Source organism: Herpailurus yagouaroundi, unplaced genomic scaffold (assembly GCF_014898765.1).
Source record: "Herpailurus yagouaroundi ecotype Mexico unplaced genomic scaffold, PumYag 160, whole genome shotgun sequence".
NCBI lineage: Eukaryota > Metazoa > Chordata > Mammalia > Carnivora > Felidae > Herpailurus > Herpailurus yagouaroundi.
The window spans coordinates 13,580,820-13,607,469 of NW_024412401.1; the positions used below are offsets into that span (position 1 = coordinate 13,580,820).

Here is a 26,650-nt window from a genome sequence, read left to right on the forward strand (position 1 = left end):
GAGTTCACAGAAAACTCCAACAGTTCTATGTGTCGAAAGATGGTTATTCATTCATAATAAGAGAATACAAATTAAAATTCCAATGAGATGCTATCTTTTTTTAATTTTTAGTTTTGAGAGAGCATGAGTGTGGGAGAGGCAGAGAGAGAGAGGGACAGAGAATCCCAAGTAGGCTCTGTACTCACAGTAGCAAGCCCAACATGGGGCTCAAACTCAAGAACTGCGAGATCATGACCTGAGCCAAAGTCAGATGTTCAACCAACTTAGCTACCCAGGTGCCCAGAGATACTATTTTTTTAATCTATCAAATGAACAAAGATCAAAATTAAAGAGTAGGAACACATACACTCCACATGTAGAGGTACAAATCAGTTAAAACTCTGTAGGTCAATTATGGCAAAATCTTTAAAGATTTCCAATGTGCAAACATCTGACTCAATAATTAACTTCTAGATATTTATGCTACACATAAACACAGAGGAACATTACTTATATACAGAAATATTTATAACATTTGTAGTAACAAAAGAGTAAACAACTTAAACGTCCACCAATAGACCATTAAATTTTTGCTACATACAACAATGGAATAGTATACAGGTATATACAGGAAGCCTTACATGTACTAGGTAGAACAAAACCCAAGGAAAGACATTCTATTATATGGAAAAAATTAAGTGGGAAAGGTATGGAATCGTTTGCACAATATGCTGCCATTTTGTGTGAAAAGAAAAAATACATACACACATATATTTGTAAACTATGGAATATTTCTGGGAGGATACACAAGAACCTGGCTTACTGTTCCTGCAGGAACAGGAAGGGAGGAAATGGGTAAAAACAAAAAGATTTATTTTCACTATATATTTTAAAAACTTTTGTACTATGTACGTGCATTCAAATAAATAAGCTCTTAAATAAGAGACACTAGATACATGGTTATGTGGGAAAATGTCCTTATTTTCTGGAAATTCACACAAATATTCAAAATTACTATAATTCGCTTTATAATACTTCAAGAAAAAAGATGAAGCAAAATGGAAAATTGAAAATTGCTATAATCACTAAATCTAGCCAATAGGTATATGGGAGTGTCATTACACTATTATTCTCTGTACTTTTCTACACCCTTGAAACTTTTCATAATAAAAGTAAACAAAAACAAAAACAAACCTAATAGAGTGTAATTCCTTTTTTCTAACTCAGACAAGTAATGTCATTTGCCTGGAAAAAAAATCTTATTAACACAGGGAAGCACCTTTAAGTTACATATAATTGAAGCATTTTAGGTTAACATAAAACAGAACTGTTACCTTCCTTCACCAATCTTTGCATCTAAGGCCACAGCCTTACCTTTATTGTGAATTCACAGAACACAGGTCAGTTTCATCCTAGTCACATAAACTATTTCTACTTTTGGCTTATTTAAGGTGCAAAAATCTGAGTGCAAAAAAAAATTAGCCTTTATATTTATTCAATGTTCCCCAAACTTTTAATTGTTATCCCATAGCTAACTGGTGACTTTTTTAATAACTCCACTCTGAGTTTTTCAAAGCAATCAACTTATCAACTATTCTTTTCATATTGGTATTTCCTCTGTTTACATGTTTAACTAAATTATGCAACTACCATAACTGAACTGGAAACAAACATGAATGACTCTTGGTAAGCAAACACTTCAAATGGAGTATTTGAAGTTCACACGTGTTATTAGACAAGTTCACACATGTATTAGAGATATTAGGAGACAGTCATCAACAACCAGATTAGCACACTGTGAACATCAGTGAATTTATTTTTCAAATGAACTAGAAAGGGCAATTAATACAAAGAGAATCAGTTAAGTGATTAAGAAAAACTTAACTTTAAAATAGTGATAAGGAAATAGCAGAAAAAAGAAAAATACCTGCTAACATCTAACCAAGTCCTTGAGCAGCAAGATGAGGCAGTAAACTGACAGACAATAAAAATGACAACAGATACAATTTAAAAATTGGGTTTCTGGGGGCGCCTGGGCGGCTCAGTAGGTTGGGGGACTGAATTCAGCTCAGGTCATGATCCATGGTTGGGAGTTTGAGCTCTGAGTTGGGCTCTGTGCTGACAGCTCAGAGCTTAGAGCCTGCTAGGTTTCTGTGTCTCCCTCTCTCTCTGCCCCTTCCCCACTCATGCTTTGTCTCTCCTTCAAAAATAAACATTAAAAAAAACCCTTTTTTTTAAATTAGGTTTCTGTAACACAAAGAATACTCATTGTCTTGTGTGGAGAGAAGTTACAAAACCACAAACAATGCTTTCCAAGTCCCTCAAAGTTCTTTATGGGGAAATAAAGTTGCAATTCAACTGAAGATCCCATCTGAGAGCTGTGAGAAGTTCACTTCCTCCCATTCTAAAGAAAGTTCTAGAGATTCTGGAGAGGTGCCAATCTGCTTAACATTTAAAAATAACTGGGTCAACAGCAATTGCACTAGTAGGAATTTATCCAAAAGACACAGGAGTGCTGATTTGAAGGGGCACATATACCCCAATGTTGCACCAGCAACAATAGCCAAATTATGGAAAGAGCCCAAATGTCCATCAACTGATGAATGGATTAAGAAGATGTGGTGTATGGGGCGCCTGGGTGGCTCAGTCGGTTAAGCGGCCGACTTCGGCTCAGGTCATGATCTCACGGTCCGTGAGTTCGAGCCCCGTGTCAGGCTCTGTGCTGACAGCTCAGAGCCTGGAGCCTGTTTCAGATTCTGTGTCTCCCTCTATCTGACCCTCCCCTGCTCATGCTCTGTCTCTCTCTGTCTCAAAATAAATAAAAACATTTTTAAAAAAATTTTTAAAAATGCTTACTTATGTATTATTTTGCCCATTAATCCAATGCTCCAGAGCACTGTAAATTTTGCTCAAATACTTTTCCTTTTTTTTTTTTTTTTTTAATATTTATTTTGAGACAAAGAAAAAGTGGATGAGGGGTAGAGAGAATCCCAAGCAGGCTCCACTGTTGGGCACAGAAACCAATGCAGGACTCAATCCCATGATGTCAAGATCACGACCTAAGCCAGTATCAAGACTGGGACGCTTAACTGACTGAACCACCCAGGTGACCTCAAATACTTTACTTTTCTAAAGTTTAGTAACAGTAGTTTGTGGAAGATTCTTTTATTCCCAACAAGTTCAGTTTTATTGACATTTACTGAAAACTTAGCATTTGGCTGAATACTATTGCCTGTTTGATGAGCTGAACCTACTGGATAGCTCTAATTCATCAAAAAGGACATGGATGTTTTTCCCTTATTAAAAACTAAAGGTGGTAAGCAATGAGGGAAACAAAGGCAAGAGAAATGTAGTCTAAGTTAAATTTCCTGGGGGCCTGGGTGGCTCAGTCAGTTGAGTGTCCGACTTCAGCTCAGGTCATGATTTCATGATTCGTGGGTTGGAGCCCCGCGTCAGGCTCTGTGCTGACAGCTCAGAGCCTGGAGCCTGTTTCAGATTCTGTGTCTCCCTCTCTCTCTGCCCCTTCCCTGCCCACACCCTGTCTGTCTGTCTCTCTCTCAAAAGTAAATAAACATTAAAAAAAAAAGTATTAAAAAAAATTTCCTTACAGCCTGCAGCCCACTGATAGACACCTGAAACATGAAGGACAAGACCTTCCTCAAGGACCTCATGGCTATCTTGTGTCTTCATGTTTACCTTTTATTAAAGACTAAAGGTAACCTTATCTTAACAGCAGTCAACCCCTCAAGGTCCTGAAAGCCTTACTTCCAAACTTCTTAGAAACTTACTTTATCTCTATCCCCCTTCTCTTCACAAACTTCAAAGTATATAATCAGTCACTCTTCACAATCCCAAAACAGCTCTTTCTGCTCCTGGGTCCTGTCCTCATGCTACAATCAAACCACCATTTTGCAGCAAAAACGTCTCAAGAATTCTTTCTTAGCCATTTGCTCATGAGCCCTGTTTCAAATATCCTCAGTAGTAGCTGTGTTAGGATAGCTCAGTAGGAGAACTAAAGCAGATGTTAATCTCTAACTGACATACAGCATCAAAGTTCTATCACACATCACTGCTAAGGTTCAGCAACAGAAGAGTGGTCACACAGCACAGTTCTAGCTGCTGCTCTCAACAAGACAACTGACTAAGCCAGAGGAATAGCTCAATATTTTCAAGAATAAATATATTAATGCAAAGTAGTCACTTAACTCACCTACATCTAAGCACTATACTCTTCTTGCATTCTATCTTCACTAAAGTGCCTAACCCTCAAGTGACCATTAACAGCAGTAAACAGGAAGCTACTCCTATTTTGAAGGGTAGAATAGCTTAAAGCTATTTAAGAGATATAATTACTACAATGTACTAAAATCTAGTATACTGTGCATAATAACCAGTACATTGTAACTAGTAGATGACACCAACTTGTTCTTTTTTTTTTTTTTTTTTTTTAAATTTACATCCAAGTTAGTTAGCATATAGTACAACAATGATTTCAGGGGCAGATTCCTTAAAGCCCCTAACCCATTTAGCCCAGCCCCCTCCCACAAGCCCTCCAATAACCCTCTGTTGGTTCTCCATATGTAAGAGTCTCTTATGTTTTGTCCCCCTCCCTGTTTTTATATTATTTTTGCTTCCCTTCCCTTATGTTCATCTGTTCTGTGTCTTTAAGTCCTTGTATGAGTGAAGTCCTATGATATTTGTCTTTCTCTGACTAATTTTGCTTAACATAATACCCTCTAGTTCCATCCACGTAGTTGCAGATTTAAAGATTTCACTCTTTTTGATTGCTGAGTAATATTCCATTGTGTGTGTGTATATATGTATACATATATACACATATGGATACCTATGTATGTATGTGTATATGTACATACACACACACACACACACACCACATCTTATCCATTCATCCATCGATGGACACTTGGGCTCTTTCCATACTTTGGCTATTGTTGATAGTGCTGCCATAAACATTGGGGTGCATGTGCCCCTTTGAAACAGCATCTCTGTATCCCTTGGATAAACACCTAGTAGTGCAATTGCTGGATCGTAGGGTAGTTCTATTTTTAATTTTTTGAGGAAGCTCCATATTGTTTTTCAGAGTGGCTGCACCAGTTTGCATTCCCACCAGCCAACTTGATCTTTTCAACCACTTATATTTAATACCCACGTATTCCATTTTTTTAAGTTTATTTTTAAGGGGGAAGGGGCCAAGAGAGAGGGAGAGAGAGAATCCCAAACAGGCTCCACGCTGTCAGGGCAGAGTCCAACATGGCGGCTCAAACCCACAAAGTGTAACACCATGACCTGAGCGTTATGGAACAATATTTCCATAACACTCATATAGGAACTACTTTGTGGTATACATTATTTTGAGAACCTGGATTTTTTCATTTCTTTATCTTCTAGAACTGTGATATTATCTCAACAATATTTATTATCTGTAGGAAAACACAGTTTCATTTCCACCACATCCTCCCTCAATATCACTAAAAACACATTAACCTAAGACTCATGAAAAGTTATTTATGAGAACAATTCTAAAATACTGCTAAGATCTCCCTAAAGTGTTTGTATTTTTATTCTTTATATATAAAACTTCAATCATGATTATTTTATTGCACTATTGAAGATTTAAATATCATTACAAACATATTCTTTAGAGCATAATCATCTTATATTATAGGCTGAGCTAATACCTGTCTTCATTTTTAGTGCTATTTTAGCTATAAAGCTTTTTCTAGCACATTCCAAATGGAGACAGCACTCTAATGCCAGGCCTCTATATTACTTTATTTACTTAAAATTATTGTTATTGTTAAGCAACTGTCATAATCTGTAACATTTACAAATCTTGTCATAATACCAACAGTTCTAAAACACTGCAAAACTAGAGATGCTGAGGTTTTTGGACTGTTAATATAAACTTGTTCATTTGCTTACCTAAGGTGAACTAAAGTCAAAACCCCATCCCTCACCCTTTTGAAAATGAAGATATTTAGAAACTACAGAAGTTTTATCTTTACAGTTCCTAAATCCCATTTCTTTAAAAATTGCTACAAGTTAACACTCATTTGTTTCAAATTTCAAAGTAACACACTGTCAAAAATTTCTTACAACTACTGCTTCTGCCTTCTTGTTATTTCTGGTAGTTAAAAAAAGATTAATTTACATAGGGCATATTAAATACCATATACATACACGTACCCATACATATACACCTTATATTGAAAATTGTAACTTTATAGCTTCTTAGACAATCCTAAGAAGCTTCCAATAAAAACTGTAATAAAAGCACATAGGTCACCCATTAAAATAAAGTATCAAATTTTCATATATTTTAGTAACATAGATTACTTTAGCTGGACCAATTTGAAATTATTTTTATTCATTAAAATTGGGATAAAAAAAGTATATGTCGCAGTTGATAAGACACTGACAAACTGACATAATTGGTTCCAACGTCAACCTTTTGGCTCTCCTGTATTTCTCCTTCAATCAGAGTTTCATTTTATAGATATTTTGTACATTAAGTATTCAGGCAAATGAAGTACTATGTAGCACAATGAAATACATACATACCAGACAAAAAGACAATAGCTACACTCAGGTCCAAATAATTTTCTGCGCTCCTAGGAAAAGTTGTTGATCTGATTTTTCAAAAAATACAGATTTTTGGTGGGATGTCACTTGGTTTTTAAATGTTAGAAATGATTTGAAATTTTTACATGTTTAAATCAAACAAAACCTCTCTATGGCTCCAGGCAAACCATCTATAATTCTGGCTTCTATCTACATTTTTAAAAAAAAATTTTTTTAATGTTTATTTATTTTTGAGACAGAGAGAGACAGAGCATGAACGGAGGAGGGTCAGAGAGAGGGAGACAGAATCTGAAACAGGCTCCAGGCTCTGAGCTGTCAGCACAGAGCCCGACGCAGAGCTTGAACTCACGGACCGCGAGATCATGATCTGAGCCGAAGTCGGCCACTTAACCGACTGAGCCACCCAGGCGCCCCTATCTACATTTTAATCAGATACCTTGCATTAGTTTTCTATTGCCACTGTAACAAATTACCACCCATTTAGTGGCTTAGGACAACATGAGCTTATTCTGTTACTCTTCCGGAATTCAGAAATCCCAAAGGAGTCTTAGCACAGGAGAATCAAGGTGTAGGTAGTGATGCTTCCTTCTGGAGGTTCCAAGGAACAATCTATTTCTTTGTCTTTTCCAGTTTCTAAGAAGTCGCCCTACACGCCTTAGGTTGTGACTCCTTTCCAAGCACATCATTGAAACCTCTGCTTATGTCATCCCATCTCTTTTGGAAGCCTTTAATCTTTTTACTACCCTCTTAGAAGGATTCTTGTGGGGCACCCAGGTGACTCAGTCTGTTAAGCATCTGACTTCGGCTCTGGTCATGATCTCACAGTTTCTGAGTTGGAGCCCCGAATCGGGCTCTGAGAGGCTCTGTGCTGACAGCTCGGAGGCTGGAGCCTGCTTCCAATTGTGTCTCCCTCTCTCTCTACCCCTCCCCACTCATGCTGTCTCTGTCTCAAAAATAAATAAAAACATAAAAAAAAAAAAAAAAAGAATTCTTGTGATCACACTTGCCCCAACTGGTTAATTCAAGATAATCTTATCTCAAGATTCCTAATTTAATCATATCAGCAAAGTTCCTTTCTGCATGTAAATTAACATATTCCTTATGTTCTGGAGATTAGAACATAGACATCTCTGGAGAGAAGTCACTATTCTGTCTACCATATTTGTGTTCTGGGAGTGTTTTGGTAAATTCTTGAGATGTTTCTACATAGATGCTTTTTGTGTCATGGTCTGAAGATTTCTGTCCCCTCCAAAGTTCATATACTGAAATCCTCATCCTCAACATTGAGGGTATTAGTAGGTGAAACCTTTTGGAGGTGGTTAGGTCATGAGACTGGAGATCTCCTGAATGGGATTATCTGTCTCTCTCTCTTTTTTAATAGTAATCTTCATGGTCAAACTCATGTCTCCAGATCAAGAGCTGCATGCTCTACCAACCAAGCCAGCCAGACACAGATTGTATCGCTTATAAAACATTTTCTACATATCTCACAGCCCTTTGCACCATGTGAGAATACAAGAAATCTGCAATCTGGCTAGATGAGCCCTCTCCCAATCATACTGGCACCCTGATCTCAGACTTCTAGCCTACAGAACTAAAAAATAAATTTCTGTTTATAAACTATCCAGTCTGTGGTATTTTGTTATAGCACCCCAACAGATTAACACATTAAGTCCTGTGCAAATAGGGAGTTTTACTTTTTCCTTCTAATCTATGCGACTTTTATTTCTTTTTATTGCTTCACTGAACATGTTGGGACTTCCAGTACATTGCTGAAAAGGAGTAATGAGTAGGTATTTTTGTTTGATCCAATCTTAGAAAGAAACCGAGCAGATTTTCACAATTAAGTATGCCATTTTATCTGTGTGCATTTATTTTTAAGTTTATTCCATTGTGGGTTTTTTTTTTTTTCCTAACTTCTTGAATTGATACTTAGTTCACTTATTTTAATTTGGGGATTAATTATCTATATTTAAGGCAAAATTTTCCTCCAAGTACTACTTTAGCTGTATCCTATAGAGCTGGTTAGTTTTTTATTGTTAGTTTTTAGACAGTTTATAACTGCTCTTTAACCTAAAAGCTGTTGAGTTTTAAAATATGTAGGCAGTGAGTTTCCACATCCTTTTTGTTCATTTTAGTTTATTGCTCTAAAGTCAGGACAATAGTTCTTTGAGAATTTTATTGAGTTTTTATGACCAAACTTATTAACAACTTTTCTGGATAGTCCACAGAAGATATGTTCTGTTTTCAGAATACAGAATATGGTCTATATCAATTAATTTATTTAGGTGTTCAATATCCTGATTTATTTTTTAACCAAGTGATTTATCATTAGATAGATGAGAGAGATAAAATCAAGTTCCTATTACTCCTGCACTTCTGGTTTCACATCACAATTCCTGTAGTATTTGCCTTGTAACAGCTACATACAGGAAATGCACATATATGTGGCATATGTAAGGCATATATTCCTGTTAGATCATCTTTATGGATTTCACATTATAAACTGCCCTTAACTGTCTTGCATAAATCTTTTTGTCCTGAAACCAGCTTTCACTACTATTAGGATTGTTGTATCTTTCAAGTATTTCTTCCAGATCTTCTGTTTGGTTACCGACTTTATTTATGACATAATTTAACACCCAAACTTAAAAAAAAAAAATTCTCACGCAGATGCACTTTTTTTTTTTAATGTATCTAAATTTTGGTCTCTTTACCCAAATGGATCTGGGGTTTTAGTCTAATTTAAGAACTTCACGCACCACCATCATAGACTACACAATTAAGAATGTTATGCTATTTTTTTCAGATGATTTTTGTCTTTTAGTAAAATGTTAGGATATTCTTCATAAATTTCCTATAAAATGTATTTGGAAAGCACATCCTAGTTTTTGTAATTTGTATGAAGAGAATTTTTTTTTTTTTTTTTTAGGTCCCTGTGACAGCACAAGAATGCCTGATAGCCGGTAAAACATTAGTTCTGGGTGTTTGTGAGGATGCTTCCTGAGGAGATTAGCATTTGAACTGGTGAACTGAATAAAGCAGATAGTCCTGAGCTGTCATCATCCAATCCTTTCAGGGCTAGAATAAAAAAGGCAGAAGGGCAAATTAGCTCCGTCTGCTGGAGTTCAGACATTCATCTGCCCTGGAACATGGGCACTCCTGGTTTCTGGGCTTCTGGAGTCCTTTGGACTAAGACTGTATTTTGCCACCAGTTTTTCTTGTTCTCCATCTTACAGAGAGCAGATCAGCCGATCATGGGACTTCTTGGCATCCATAAGCACATGAACCAATTCCTATAATGAATCTCTTTTATGTAACTATACATACCCTATACACATACACACATACACACATGCACACACACACACACACACACACACACACACACACACACACACACATCTGTCTGTCTGGAAAAGCTTAATGCATTCTTTTTATAGATGCTTCTGCTATAAGAGGGAACAGTTGTTGATTTTCTTATGCTTATATATAGTCCATCTTATCAAATTCTAGTCTTTTTTTAAGAACCTAGAATCTCTCAGCTATTCTAGATTTATAATCTTATAAACTGAAAAGAGATATACAGTTATTTCTTCTTCCAAAGTTTATCATATCAAAATTAATTACTCTCCACCACCCATCTTTCTTTTGGTCTAACTGCATTTGCTAGAAATGTTTAATGTTTAGAAATGCTAGAAAATGTTTAAAATTAATGGCCTTAACAGGCTTCCTGTCTAGTTCCTCATTTTAATTCACTAAGTGGGTAGTTAAATTTGGTCAAATGCCTTCATCACATCTGAATTGTTTTCTATGGTATCTTTTTTACCTATAGCTTATATTGGAAATGACTGCTGAATATTATCAAAGGCCTTTTTAGTATCTACTTATCAGACCATATAATTTTTCTTCTTTAATTTGCTGATATGCATTATGCTAATAGACTTTCTAATTAAATTTCTTGTAAATTTATTCCTGGAATAAATTCTGCACGGTCAGTGGTGTAACTACTTACTTGACACAACGCTGGATTCTACATGCTAACATGTAGTTACAATCTTTACATCTATATTCACAAGTGAGAAGGCCTATAATCCCCCATACACTTTTTCCGTCACTACTTATGAGATTTGGGGTACTAAAGCTATGCAGAAATCCTAAAGTAAATTGAAGACCTTACACCTTTTCCTACGGCCTGAAATAATTTAAATAACACAGGTGTAACGTGTTTGAAAATAACAACAGAAGGCATTATTGAATATTTTATTAGCTGTAAACACTTTACGTGTTTTGACTTATTAAGTAATAATTCAGCTGTGAATTCACCTTGTCTTGGAGTTTTTTCATCAGTAGATCCCTATTCACTTTCTAATTTCTTCTTTGTTAATCTCCAAATTTTCTACTTTTGCAGAAAGTCTACTTGGTTTATTTGTATTCTGATAGAAAATCATCCATTTGCTAGTTTCAACTTTGTTTATACAATGCTGTGTATGAATTCACACCTATCTATAATTATGATATTATCTCCTTTCTTCCTAACCTCAATTATAACTGTTCTCCACTGATGTCTTTCCAAGGAGTCAATCTATGTTCTGGTCTTTACAAAGACCAAGTTTATAACTTATTCATCCTTTTGTTTGCTTACTATTTCTTTAGTTTTAATGTTTACATTTGTTTGTTTCATTTTTCCAACTTTCTTTTGGCTTAACTTGTTATTTTTAAAGTTATTTTATGTTTACTTATTTTGAAAGAGAGAGAGAAAACTCACGCACAAGAATACAGGAGGGGGAGGGAGAGAGGGAGGGAGAGAATCCTGAGCAGGCTCCACACTTGAGATCACAACCTGAGCCTAAATCAAGAGCCAGAGGCTCAACCAAGTGGGGCATCCAGGTGCCCCTACTTTGTTATTTCTTAAATTCCTTTAAGATGGGCACTAAGTTCCCAGGCTAGCCATTAAGCTTTTATTTCTCACATCTAAACCCTCCCTTTAAACTCAGCTTTGTTATGCTAACAGTCAAATGAAACACATGAATTCTAACTGGATCCTGGATCAGAATCAGTTCATTAATTAAAATAAATAAATACACTATAAAATATTTTTTTAGTAACAGGGCAAATTTTATGTGGGCAGTATATTAGAGAACATTATTTGAATTACTGCTTATTTTTTTTAAAGTGATATTGTATTGTGGCTATGGAGTAGACTGTCCTTATTTTTAGGAAACGCATACCGAATTAAGCATGACATGCTATGACATCTGCAATTTATTTTTAAATGATTTATGGGTGGGGCCCCTGAGTGGCTGAGTCAGTTGAGCAAAGGACTCTTGATTTTGGCTCAGGTCTAATCCCAAGGTCATAGGATCCAGCCCTGCACCAGTCTCCATGCTAAGCATGGGGCCTGCTTAAGATTCTCTCTTTCTGCCCCTCTCCCCTGCTTGCTCTCTCACTCTCTCTCTCTAAAATAAAAATTAATGGGTGGGAGGATGGGCTACATGGATGATGGGCATTAAGGAGGGCACTTGTTGGCATGAACACTGGGTATTATATGTAAGTGATGAATCACTAAATTATCCTGAAATCATTACTACACAACATGTTAACTAACTTGGATTTAAATAATAATAAAAAAAATAATAAAATAAAATTTAACTAAATTAAAAAAAAACAGATTTATGGGCTTAATTATGTTTCCCTCTACTAAAAAATTCATAGGTTGAAGCCTCAACCCCAGTGTCTCAGAATATGACCACTTTGGGGGCACTTGGGGGGCTTAGTCAGTTAAGCATCCAGCTTTGGTTTTGGCTCAGGCCATGATCTCATTTTGTGAGTTCAAGTCCCACTCTGGGCTTTGCGCTGACAGTGCAGAAGCTGTTTGGGATTCTCTCTCTCCCTCTCTCTGTCCCTCCCCACCTGTTGTCTCTCTCTCAAAAATAAATAAACTTAAAGAATAGGACTATTTTGGAGATAGGACCTTAAAAGAGGTAATTAAGTGGAACACCTGGGTGGCTCAGTTGGTTAAGTGTCCAACTTCGGTTCAGGTCATGATCTCGCAGTGCATGAGTTCGAGCCCCATATCCGGCTCTGTGCTGACAGCTCAGAGCCTAAAGGCTGCTTCAGATTCTGTGCCTCCTTCTCTCTCTGCCCCTCCATTAGCGTGCTCTCTGTCTTCCTCTCTTCTCTCTCAAGTATAAATATTAAAAAATAAAAAAAAAATAAAGAGGTAATTAAGTTAAAATGAGGCCATTACGGTGTACCCTAATCCAATCTTACTGGTGTCCTTATAAAGAAGAGATCAGGACACGGGGAGAGACACCTGTCCACGGGGAGGACACAGGGGACACACAGAAAGAAGGGCAAACAAGTCAAGAAGCAGCAACAAAGTGGCCATCTGCAAACCAAGAAGAGAGGCCTCAGAGGAAACCAACCCTGCCAGTACCTTGATCTTGAACTTCCCGCCTCCAGAACTATAAGAAAATGAACTTTTCTTTAAGTCAACCAGTGTATGATATTTTGCTATGGCAGTCCTAACTAATGCAATGGCTCTGAGAGAAAAAAAAAAAAAAATGATAAAGAGAGAGAAAGCAAAAATAACAAAATGTTAATGTTGCTGATTTCATTATATGATTCTTTCAACTTTTATGTAAGTTTGAAATTTTCCAAAATAAAAAGGCTTATATTAGCATCCCCAAAACTCTGGGTGTTTTTTATCATCACAATAGTCAAATTTTATGTACCTATATAAAATGAACCACCTTACTATCTCATCTGTGAAATGTGACAATTATCACCTGATATTAACAGGTACTAGAAGTAGTCAGTGAGTTAAAGTGTTCTAAACTACTAACACAATACCTGGTAGAGAAAGTACTTAATAAATAGTGAGTATCACTAGTAGTTAATTCAAATTCCAAATGACAGAAGTGATTCAGCTGCAGGCCGGCATCACTGTTTTACATCTATGACTAGTAGTTTAAGAAAATCATCTTAATCCTGAAAGCAATTAACTGTATGTTCATATATACCAAAATCAATTATTATAAGTAAACAAATCTACACTGTTGAATCATTTTATATAAATACAACACAGAAAAACAATCACATTCTTGAGGTAAGAAATCACTGAAGGAACAACAAAGAAATTTTGAAACGGAAATGAAAGTTTTTAACTTACTGACTGACTAAATCAGATCCCATCTTAGGGCCATCATCTGCCTCCTCTTCCATATCAGAGTCCATACCATTGTCACCTTATAAATAAAATAAACTGTTGAACGCATACTTATAAAATGTCATAACAATTTAATCATTACACAAAGTGTCATCCAGAAAAATGATGCAAATTAAAGAACTTTGTAACTGATGAGAGGACGTTTTTAATTGCTTACATTTAAAATGAGTTTTTTCGATGCTTTATTAGGTATTTCTAATTGCCTTCCCTTTATCTATTTTATAGATACATGTGTGTGTGTGTATATACTTACAGACTATACCCAGATGTATACATCTATTAGCAAAGTTACAAACTCCATTAAACCATTTTAAATTTTTTATTTTTTTTTTTTTCAGGTTTTATTTTCAAGTCATTTCTATACCCAACGTGGGGCTCAAGCTCACAACGCTGAGTCATATGCTCTACCAACTGAGCCAGCCACATCACCCCATTAAACCATTTCACATTTAAAAAAGATGTTATCTCTGGGAATCCAGTGTCTCCATTTTTCTGCTTCTTCTCTTGTAATATTAATGCTAAAATCCTTGTATAGTTCCAAAAGAAAAAAAAAAGCTTGAAAATCTAAAATTCTACAGCTAATAATGTCACAGAGTCATACTTCAGGCAGACAGATAAATGTAGGTAATCTCCAAGAAATTCTTCCCACTCTGCATCCAAGTCTTATTAGAGCAAAAGCAGTATACAACAGGCAATTAAAAGCCGTAAGAACATAAAGCAGAAAAAAAAAAAATTATTTCAAGAAAAGCTATCTCAATAATTAATAATTTTTTTACAGTGCTTTGGGTAAAATCTTTCATTTCATTTTATTATTGTGTACAAACTTATGCTCTTACCTACACAGTTGATTTCAGAAAATGATAACGAAATTAAAGTAATATCCAAGTTAAAAAAAGAATAACCTAGGATTTATGCTAAATATAATATAATATTAACTACTAAGTTACCAGAGTGTAGAAATATGTTCTTACCCTCAAGAATCTTCAAGATTTTTTTTTCAGATAGGAGCTCTAACTGTTCCTGGCACAGCTTTTTAATTTCTTCTATTGAACAGTTCTAAAGAAAATGTCATTAAAAGAAATACACTTATGTAATATAGCACCAATGTAAACTGGAAAACAGCAATTACAAAGAAAAAAGTCTGGTTAGCAAAATCTTACATTAAAACAAATTAAAAGCCAGATAAATCTTTTCATTGAGATGAAATCTGAAAAACGGGCCAATTAATTTGTAAACGTTACAACTTACAGACACTTGATGAAAATAAAGTCAAGTTTGTTAGGAAAGAACCAACTAAGGAGTAAGTCAGGTACCCAGATGTTTTTAATAGCAGCCTATTTGTTAGGTAATTCCTCTAATGATTTAAATACTCAAGTGCTGGTTCTAAACATCTTTGATCCTAAGCCCTATTTCCACAACTGTAAAATTAGAATACCATGAATATATGAAAATATTTCTGAATTTAATGAAATATAAGCTTTTGCCAACCAATATTGTGCACTGTTACATAGCAGAATTATTATTTCCTAAAGCACCAGAAAGAATCATTATACCTCTAATTTAGTTACTAAATTGCCTGCATTTAATAGAATTATTTCCAAAAGGTCAATACATCCCTTACCTAAATTTTTATTTATTTATTTTTCATTTTTGTGAGAGAGAAAGAGAGAGGGCGTGTGCACGGGGTAAGGGCAGAAAGAGTGGGAGAGGATTCAAAAACTGTTCTGTGCCAGCAGCCTGATATGGGGCTTGAACTCGGGAACCTCTCAGGAACTGGGAGATCATGACCTGAACCGAAGTCGGATGCTCACTGACTGAGCCACCCAGGTGCCCCTCTTGGCAAACTTTTCAATATACAAAGCCATTTATAGTTCTCCAAAATCCCTTTTTTTAATCTTTTTGAAGTAGCCTGTTTTAGTTGAAAACATCCAATTATATAATTTACATTAAGTAAAATGACAGCTACAAAAAAGGTATATATTTCTATATTGGGTATAATCCAATAATATATGTAATGAAATACCTTTAACACATCAGGAAGCATCTTCTGTAACTTCTTCTCGCCTATGATACAGAAACACTGCTGAAGCATTTCTTTTTTGTCTGATATGTAGAAACTAACTGGTTTTAGTGACACAGTCAGGTCCAGTCCACCTTCTTCAAGGTCACTGTGATCTGCCAAGAATAATTCTTTTTCCAAAGTTGGCAGAAGGTATCTGGTATCCTAAAATTAAAAGAGACAATGAACCATTAAATAAAGGAGAATGTATATGATGTCATACATTTATATTTAATAACTACTTCATTAAACATTTCCAAATTCTTTGCTTGCATTGATTATTTACCTAAAGCCATTAACAAGGACTTTTAATTGTTCAATATTCCTTGATATTACTCTCCAAACTACACTTAACTTGATAAGGTGATATTAAGCAAAGAAATACCACCTTAGGACATATAAAAGGAAATATACTCCATCAAAAAAAGAAAAAGAAAATATACTCACTATTGAGTGACCTCCTATAATTTTAGACTTCTGAAGAATTAGGATATTACTCTCGCAGGCCACTCAACTCAAAATTTTATATATGCATTGTTATTCTTAAATTCATAAAACAGAATGGCACAGCAGCAAAAATGTTAAAGATCACAAATACTATAAAGTATTACTGCTTATCAGGAGCTATGCTCATTTTAAAAATGTTATGTAATTTAATCATATTCAAAGCAGCCAAGTAATTTAAAACATTTCTGTCAATTTTACCTCTTATCTCCCAAATCTAATCAGTTTCTCCAAATCTACTGCCATAATCCTGGTCCAAGGTACCATCATCTTTTGCCTAGATTACCTTAGCAGCTACTAAACTGGGTGCCTTACATCTAATCTGTCTCTCCAATCTGTTTTGTATACTGTTACTAGAATAGATTCTATAAAATGTACATATACTCATCCTCCTTATTTATAACCTTCCAGTGAATTCATACTGATCTTTGGATAACAAAGCCTATCTGGGCCTTCAAATAAAACCTGTTCTCCCTTCACCTCACATAGGCAGGGCTTTTGTATGTACCATTCCCACTTGAATGGTCTTTCCTCCCACTCCCCCCTCCCCCATCCTATACTCTTAAAAGTAACAAATTCAGATATCAATTCAAAAGGCATTTCTTCAAGAAAATTCTCCCTGACTATATAGTTCAGGTATGTTTATCATTTTTTTTTAAATTTTTTTTAATGTTTATTTTTGAGACAGAGGGAGACAGAGCACAAGTTGGGGGGAGGGGCAGAGAGAAAGGGAGACACAGAATCCTAAGCAGGCTTCAGGCTCTGAGATGTCAGCACAGAGACCGATGAGGGGTTCGAACCCACAAACCGTGAGATCATGACCTGGGCCGAAGTTGGACGCTTGGTCAACTTTGTGAGCCGCCCAGGCGCCCCTGTTTATTATATTTTCTAATAGAATTGTTTTAAAAGTCATTTAAAAACATGCCAATTTTAAAGACTATTATGATAATTAGACTGAAAAAGTAAAGAACGTTAGCTCGTTTTAATGGCTCACAAAATAATTCAAGTGTTAGTGAGGATGTAGAGAAACTGGAGCTCTCACACACTGCTAGTAGGAATAGAAAGTGGTACAGCTGCTTGGAAAAACAGTCTGGCAGCTCCTCAAAAAGTTACCTTATGACCCAGCAATTCCATTCCTAGATATACATCCAAGAGAAATGTAACCACATGCCTGCACAAAAACTGGTACACAAATGTTCATAGCAGCTTTGTTCGTAATAGCCAAAAGGTGGAAACAATCCAAATGTCCATCAAGTGAAAAATGGAAAAACCAACTGTGGAACAGCCATTCACTGAAATATCATTCCATTCACATAAAATGTCCAGAACAGGAAAATCTATAGATCTATAGAGATAGGAAGTAGTGACTGCCCAGGGATGGAATGTGGTAGCGGTGAGTATTAGGGATGAGAGCTGAAAGGTTCACACTGGGTTTCTTTTGGGGGTGATGAAAGTATTTTAAAACTGACCACAGTGATGGTTGTACAACTCCATGAATATGCTCAAAATCAGTGAACTGTATACTTGAAAGAGGTGAATTATATGGTATATGAATTATATCTCTATAAAGCTGTTACCAACAATAATAGGGAATGCAATGTACAACAGATATAACGGCATTCAGGATTCTGAGGTCTTCTCTACATGCCTAATATATTCTGAACTCTTTTTTCCTTCATAAATTAAAACTAGGGCTTAGTTCTGCATGCGAATGTTTACAATATGTAGCTTATTGGCCTCTCAGCATGATAAAGAGTATAAAAGATATGGAAACAATTAAGATAAGAATAATGATATCCAAAATTAAATCTACAAGGTGTGAAAAAACTGAATAGATCTATAACTATCAAACAATTGGAAGGAAAAAAAAGTAAAAACAAATAAATAAATAAAACCTGCCCCTAAAACACTCACCAGACCCACACAGCTGTATGGTCCAATAGTCCAGTTCTGATACATCTTCAAGAAAAAGATATAAACTGGGGCACCTGGGTGGCTTAGTCGGTTGAGCATCTAACTGCAGCTCAGGTCATGATCTCACAGTTCGTGAGATTGAGCCCCACATCAGGCTCAGTGCTATTAGTGCGGAGCCTGCTTTGTATCTTCTGTCCCCACCCTCTCTCTGTCCATTCCCGGCTTGCGCTCTCTCCCTCTCTCAAAAATAAATAAACAGAAAGAAAGAGAGAAAGAGAGAAAGTGAGAAAGAGAGAGAGAAAGAAAGAGAGAAAGGGAGAAAGAAAGAAAGAAAGAAAGAAAGAAAGAAAGAAAGAAAGAAAGAAAGAAAGAAAAGGGAGGGAGAGAGAGAGAGAGAAAGAGAGAGAGAGAGAGAGAGAGAGAGAGAGAGAGAGAGAAACTATTCTGGAACACATCCCCAAAATGCAAAGCTTCCCAAATCAATCCATGAGGCTAGTAAAATCTTGATACCAAAACCAGACAGGATATCTACACAAATAAAAACCATAGGCTGACTTAACTTAGAAACATAAAACACAAAAGAAAGAATATCAAATTCCAGCTGAGTACAATAACCAAGCCAAATAGGATCTATTCCAAGACTACAAGACAGTTTAACGTGAATTAATTTACCAACTTACCAAAAATTACATTTTCAGATTAAAGGAGGAAAGCTATGTGATTATCTAAACAGAATGCCATAAAAGCATCTAATAACACTTTACAACCCTCAGTGAACTAGGAATTGGAGAAAATCTCCTTAACTTGATGATAAGTATCTTTCACAACCTTTGGCAAATATACTTATGGGTGAACATTAGAAATGTTCCAGAAAAAAAGAAATGTTCCCACTAAAAAAAACAAATGGGAAAAAAAATGCCTACTGTCATTGCTTCTGCTAAACACTACACTAAAAGCCTTAGATAATGAAAAAGTACAAAAAACAAGATATATTAGTGCTGAAAAAGAATAGACAAAACTCCCTGTTAACACAAATTTTTCTAAGTCATTTGAAACTAATAATAATGTGGCTAAATACGAGAAAATGCATAAAAATAAATGGGTTTCTGTGTTTCCACAACTCCCAATTAAAAGATGTAATGTTTAGGGGCACCTAGTGGTTCAGTTGGTTAAGTGTCTGGCTCAGGTCATGATCTCACAGTTCATGGGTTCCAGCCCTGCATCAGGCTCTACGCTGACGATGCAAAGTCTGCTTGGGATTCCCTCTCTCCGTCTCTCTGCTCCTTCCACGCTCTCTCGCTCTCTCTCTCAAAACAATAAACTTAAACAATAAATAAGGATGTAATGTTTAAAAATATTAAAATAAAGAATAGTTTTAGGACAGGTTGGGAAGGGAATATGGAAAGATCTTCCTCTTTTTTTTAATGTTTATGTATTTTGAGAGAAAGAGAGAAAGAGTGCAAGTGGGGGAAGGACAGAGAGAAAGGGTGGGGGGTGGACAGTGGCTCTGAAGCGAGTTCTGTGCTGACAGCAAGAGAGCCCAACACGGGGCTCAAACTCAGAAACCATGAGCTCAGGACCTGAGCCAAAGTCAGAAGGATATTTAACTGACTGAGCCACTCAAGCGCCCCTGGAAAGATCTTCCTAAACACACAAATTCAGAAGGCAAAGGAAAGTATTAGCCTTGACCACAAAGAAATAAAAAACTTCAGTTACACCATAGACAAAGTTGTAGTAACTTTTGCAGTATACTTTACACAGAAGATTAGAACCAAGAGTTTATGTAGAAAGATTCAGAACTTATCAGTAAAGAGCTGAAAATAACTGGGACACCTGGGTGGCTGAGTCGGTTGAGGGGCCCACTTCAGCTCAGATCATGATCTCACACTTAATGGGTTCTAGCCCCGTGTAGGGTTCTGTGCCCATGGCTCAGAGCCTGGAGCCTACTTCAAACTCTGTGTCTCCCTCTTTCTGCCTACCCACTGTGATCTCTCTCAAAAATGAATTAAAAAAAAAAAAAAAACTGAAAATAACCAAAAAGAAAAATGGCCCAAGGATATGTATATGCAATTTACATAATAAGGAATCCAATGGTAAATAAAATATGTTCAATCTCACTATTAATCAAGAGTATATAAAACATGAAACATCAATTTCACCCATTAAGCTGACAAATTTTTCAAAAATGGATATAATGAATATTTGCAGAAATGGGTACTCTTTTGTAATATTTAGACTATAAATCAGTAAAGCCTTTTTTGGAAAGCATTTAGTGGTACCTGCCAAAACTTTTTATTGTTTTTGTTTTTAAGTTTTTTTTTTTTTTGAGACAGAAAGCCAGTGGGTGGGGTAGGGACAGAGAGAGTCCCCAGCAGGTTCCAGGCTGTCAGTGCAGACCACAACACAGGGTTGGAACCCACAAACAGATCATGACCTGAAAGGAAATCAAGAGTCCAAGGTTTAATGACTGAGCCAACCAGGTGCCCCTCTACCAAATCTTTTTAAATGCATAAAATCTGACCCAGCAATTTGACTTCTTGATTTCTGTGTTGTATGAAGTTTAGGTATTCAGGCTTTTGTCTTATAACCACTTTTTTAAATTTATTTTTAAGAGAGACAGAGAGACAGAGCACAAGTGGGGATGGGGCAGAGAGAGAGGGAGACACAGAATCCAAAGCAGGCTCCAGCCTCTGAGCTGTCAGTACAGAGCCCGATGTGGGGCTGGAACTCACAAACCGCGAGATCGTGACCTGAGCTGAAGTCAGACGCTTAACGGACTAAGCCACCCAGGCGTCCCTGAGCATTTTTTTTTAAACGGCGGTATCTTGATAGATAGCTAAAGTATAAAGAACACGGCTTTTATAATCAGATTTTGTATTCAAATTTAAGTGTTATTAATAAACTATGACTGTGGGTAAAGTTCATAAACCTCTTCGAGCCTCAATTTTTAATGATTAACTATATTGTGAAGTTAATCATTATCTATTAAAAGGTGAAGATGAAGAGAGAAGTAAAGCGTGACTCTCATGGGCATTGAAGGCTAGCCCTCGACCCATATTTTTCAGACAGATTCCCACAGGAGTGGAAGGGGCCAAACGCAAAGAACTAGACAATCGGCAAATCAGAAACTTTAAGTTTAAAGACTTGGGAGTATGCGGTTCACCGGTACTTAGGAAAATGAACCTCAAGACCGGGTAGAAGCTCGCGGTCGCAGCGCTAACTGAGCTACAACCAGACCTCCATCCGCCGTCACATCCAGCCTTACGTCCGCCTTACTGGGAGAATGCAGCCGCTCAGACAGCAGCGAGAAGGACGCGCACGCACCTGCTGCAGGGACCCCGAGACGCTGGAAGATGAGTCAGTGCTCCGCCGCTTCCGGCGCTCGCTGCGCTCCACGCTGCTCCCGCCCCAGCAGCTGCCGCCGCTCCCACCGCCGGTGACACTTCCACTGAAGCTGGTGTTCCCACAGCAGGTGACGCTCCCGCAGCCGCTGGTACTCCCGCAGCCGCTGGTGCTTCCACTGCCGCTACTGGCGAGGGCGGGCACCAGGTCCGGTGCCGCGAGCGACGCGGCCGCCTCCTGACCACTTCGTTTACGCCGCTTCTCCCGGGAAGACTTCTTCCCCGTCATGATCCCCCTGCTGCAACCATCCGGGGAAAGCCCGCCGTCTCTGAAGCTACCTAAAGCGCGCTCCGGCGGCTGCGGCGGCGGCGACGGCGGCAGCGGACTGCCAGCGCGGGCGTCGCAGCTTGTGCGTCACTTCCGGCCTCGTCGCAGAGGCCGGGAGGCGTTTCTGGAAGGCGTGCCGGGACCCACCGAGCTTCCAGGGCGAGCCGTGAAGGTTGGCTTGAGTTTGTTGAAAGACTCGCAGGTTGTCGGGTCACGTTCGGGTTTCCTTGCCTCTGCAAAGGACGGAATGTGGAGCTTTACAAGAGCTCTTTGCCTTATTGAGACCGTCTTTCAAATGTTGTCGTATACAAATACACTAAGGTAAAGGTGTAGTTTTTGTTCTCGTTTTTCATTTGTCTTCCAATTTTTATTTATGACACTAAAACGTTACAAGAATAGAGAACTTAGGGAAAATCTCATCATCATTATTATCATCAGCGGGGAATCTTTTTTTGAAGTGTATTTTAGGGAATTGTACCTATTGCCTTGTGCCTTCTTGTTTTTCCCCATTAACAGTAATTGTTAGGCATGTTTCCTTTTCACTTCTAAAACTATTTGGGTCTAGTACTTCGCCGTATTCTTTCTCAATTTATTTACCTAATATTCAAGTGCTGGTGTTTAGGTTGTTGACAGTCTGTTACGTTTTACAATAATGCGGCTCTGAACAGCTTAAGGAAAAAATTTTCACGATTTTCCCTATCGTATTTTGTCCCGCCAAAACAATTGATCAGCACCTTATTTTTCTTGTCCTAATAAATTATTTTGAAGATTAATCCAACTTAAAATGTCACCCATACACTGAAACCTAAATCTAATATATAATAGAGATTAACTTGCATTTTTTGTTTTATTTTAATTCAAGTATAATTGACATGCAGTGTTATATTAGTTTCAGGGGTATAATACAATGATTCAAGAATTCTATACATTTCCCAATGCTAATTAAGGTAAGTGTACTCTCGGGGCGCCTGAATGGCTGAGTCGGCTAAGCATCCACCCTTGATTTCTACGGAGGTCATGGTCTCACAGTTCATGAGATTGAACCCTGTGTGTGGGCTCTGAGCTGACAGCATGGAGCCTGCTGGGGATTCTCTTGTTCCTTCTCTCTCTGTCCCTCCCCTGCTCATGCTCCATCTCGCTCTGTGTCTCAGAATAAATAAACATTAAAGAGATTCTGTTAAAAAAATAAATGTTCTCTCAGTTTCCTTTATTTATTTCAACTGCACCCCCACCTACCTCCCCTCTGACAACCACCAGTTTGTTCTCTATATCTAAGAGTCTGGGTTTTTTGGTTGGTTTTTTTTTGGAGGGGGGATTGTTTGACTCTCTTTTTTCTTTGCTCATTTTTTCTTAAATTCTACATATGAGTGAAATCATAGGGTATTTGTCTTTCTCTGATGCCTTATTTTACTTAGCATTATACCCTCTAGATCCATCCATCTTGTTGCATATGGCAAGATCTCCTTCTTATGGCTGAATAATATTCCACTATGTGTGTATGTGTGTGTATATACACTTACCCATTCATCTTTCAGTTGACACTTGGGTTGCTTCCATATCTTGGCTATTGTAAATAATGCTACGGTAAACATATATATATCTTTTGATTTACAGTGTTGACTACCATTGGTTGGAACACTATTTCCTCATTATCAAGTGCTAATAAGGTTAACCATTTATCTACTGAAATCAGTGTGTTGACCGAATAAATGTATGTTAATTATTTATATTGGTGAGATGGGAGAGAGGAACAGGGAAAAATCTTGGCATATCAGTGTTCGTATCTTTTCTCTCTCCCTCCCTTCCTCAAAAATTGCCTTTTCAGAGTAGGTCTTGGTTTTTGAAGGAGAAGAAAACAAGAAGAGTTCAGGAGTGCACAGGATTGGTCAGGAAATCCCAGGCCATGTTTAGAAAGAAACAGGCGGGATGCAAGGGTGGCTCAGTCGTTTAAGCTACTGATTCTTGATTTCAGCTCAGGTCATGACCTTGCAGTTTGCAAGTTCAAGCCCCACGCTGACAGTGCTGAGCCTGCTTAGAATTCTCTCTCTGCCCTTCCCCTCAAAAAGAATTTAAGGCAAGAAATGCGCAAAAGATTTTGCATTTTCGGCAGTGCCTGAGGGCAGCAAATGGAAGACAACTGAAGAGACTTTAGGGAGTATTTCTGAAGATTATATATTTTCTGCATTGAGTGCATGAGGGACAAGTAAAGGATTTGAGTGAGTTTTTGAAAACTGAGTATGTGTCACAGCTGTGTCAGGGTTAGATTTTGTGGGCTGCTGGGGAGGATTTTGGATCTAAACACAAGCCGGGTTTTAAAATCAAGATCAAGTAGCTCAGTCGAATAATGGTCTGACTTTGACTCAGGTCGTCATCTCACGATTCATAATTTCCACCTTCACACTGGGCTCTCTGCTGTTACTGCAGGGCCTGCTTCAGATCCTTTGTCTGTCTGTCTGTCTGTCTGTCTCTCTCTCTCACTGCTCCTCCACTGCTCTCGCTCTCTCCCTCTCAAAAATAAAAATAAAAAAATCAGGATCACAAATACATTTTTTAAAAAGTGTCCTCATTTGGCAGGGTTGATTTGTCTCAGCAGGGGCTTTTGGCCACAGAAGAATAAAGATAGGGCCTGAGGCAACACTAAGTGATAGTAATCCTGTATCTTTCACTTGAGTGACAGAAAGCAATTTAAAAAACTTCCCTTTGAGGCACCTGGGTGGCTCAGTTGGCTAAGCAAGTGACTGGCTCAGGTCATGATCTCAGGGCTCCTGAGTTCAAGCCCCACATCTCTCTGCTGTCAACACGGAGCCTGCTACGGTTCCTGACTCCCTCTCTCTCTGCCCCTCCCCAGCTCGTGCTTTCTCTGTCTCAAAAATAAACAATAAAACATCAAAAAAATTAAAAAAAAAAAAAAGAAACTTCCCTTTGACCATATCCATATCCCCTACCTATCTCTGTCATTCAACAGCTATTTAATAAGTGTCTAAAACAAATTCCAAAGCTAGGGAGATTCCAGCCCTGGGGAAACTGGAGCCCAGCTGGCTCCACCCCCTGGCCCCACCCTTAGTTTTGCCTTGTAAGTTTAATGCTGAAGTTGAGCATTTTATGCTCTTAGGAGTTCCATATTGGCCTCATTAAGTATCTTACCTGAAAGGACTGAAAGTATTATGCTCATAAATAAAAACGTATAATAACATAATGTTTGTAACCTTGTTATGGGGTGAGTTATGTCCCCCAAAAATGTATATGTTAACATCCTGACCCCAAATGTATCTATACTTTTTTATGTTTTTATTTATTTTTGAGAGAGAGAGCGTGCACGCAAGCAGGGGAGGGGCAGAGAGAGACACAGAGAATCTGAAGCAGGCTCCAGATTCTGAGCTGTCAGCACCACGCTGGAATTGGGGCTCGAACCCACAAACCACAAGATCATGACCTGAGCCAAAGTCAGACGCTTAACTTACTGAGCCACCCAGACGCCCCTGCAATGGGGCCTTTAAGGAAGTAATTAAGGTTAAATGAAGTCCTGAGGGTTGGATCCCTAATCAGATAAAACTGGTGTCCTTATAAGAGGAAGAGATACTAAAGATTTCTCTCCCCCTGGCCCCCACCTGGTCCCCTTCTATCCTTTCCCCTCTCTCCTCCAAGCCCCACCTCCCACTTTCTGTGAGCACACAGAGGAAAGGCTAGTGTGAGAAGGGAACAGGCCAGCTACAAACCAAGAAGAGAGATCTCACCAGAAACCAATCCTGCCGACACCTTGATCTTGTACCTGTAGCCTCTGGAACTGAGAGAAAATAAATTTCTATTGTTTAAGCCACCCAGTCCTCGGTGCTTCATTATGGCAGCCTGAGCTGACTGATATAAACCTAAACTGGAATGTATCAGCCTGGATAAAGCTAGTTGTTTATTAATTACTAGGTGCAAATTATTCCTTAATAAAGTCAGTTGAAAAGCTTCTTTGTTTTTACCTCATTCTACAGCAATCTGACAATAGTTCCCATATTTCTTTGGCTGGAGCAGAAGTCAGGGCACTTCAGCTAGGTGGCTGAGGAACTTACCAATTTGACAGATGAATCCCAGTTTTTGTCCACTCTCCCATATTTTGGTTCTAGAATACAAAGGCATTGTTTTGACCACTGGTGCTAGGGAAAAGTACAAAATAGACAAAACCCATGCCTTCATTAGTTTATATTCTAGTGGGGAGAAACAAACCAAAGGAAATACACAACAGGAAGTGCTTCCATCCTCACTCAATCTGGCATTGTACATTCTTCTTACTCTGCTTAATTTTTTTTTCAGTGCTTTTTTTTAGTTTATTTATTTATTTTGAGAGAGAGCATATGCATGTGAGCAGGGAAGAGGCAGAGAGAGAAAGAGAGAGAATCCCAAGCAGGCTGCACACTGTCACCTCAGAGCCCAACATGGGGCTTGAGCCCATGAACCATGAGGTCATGACCTGAGCCGAGATCAAGAGTCAGACCCTTAACCTACTGAGCCACCCCGGGGGCCCCTTCTTCAGTGCTCTTAACACTGCTATACATGCATTTATTTGTCTGTCTCCTTTCAGTTGAATGTAAGCTCCATGAAAGCAAGGACTTTGTTTTATTCACTTTTGTATGCCCACTACCCAAATACCCTTAATAAAATATTTCCACACACACACACACACACACACACACACGCACGCAATT

At 37.8% G+C, this 26,650-nt stretch overlaps 1 protein-coding gene across 2 annotated transcripts in view; it reads right to left on the bottom strand.

The window, feature by feature from the left end:
- The window catches only part of CAAP1 (caspase activity and apoptosis inhibitor 1), a 50,920-nt gene extending 28,882 nt beyond the window's left edge, over positions 1–22,038 (bottom strand). The window contains exons 1-4 of one of the 2 annotated variants that reach the window (XM_040481402.1): positions 21,528–21,612; positions 15,837–16,037; positions 14,785–14,869; positions 13,757–13,832 (exon numbers count right to left, since the gene is read on the bottom strand). In XM_040481402.1, the coding sequence (XP_040337336.1) occupies positions 13,757–13,832; positions 14,785–14,869; positions 15,837–16,037; positions 21,528–21,533 (368 nt within the window). In that variant the 5' untranslated portion in view covers positions 21,534–21,612. The other variant, XM_040481400.1, reaches the window with a different exon arrangement.
- Between the last annotated feature and the right edge of the window lie 4,612 nt (positions 22,039–26,650).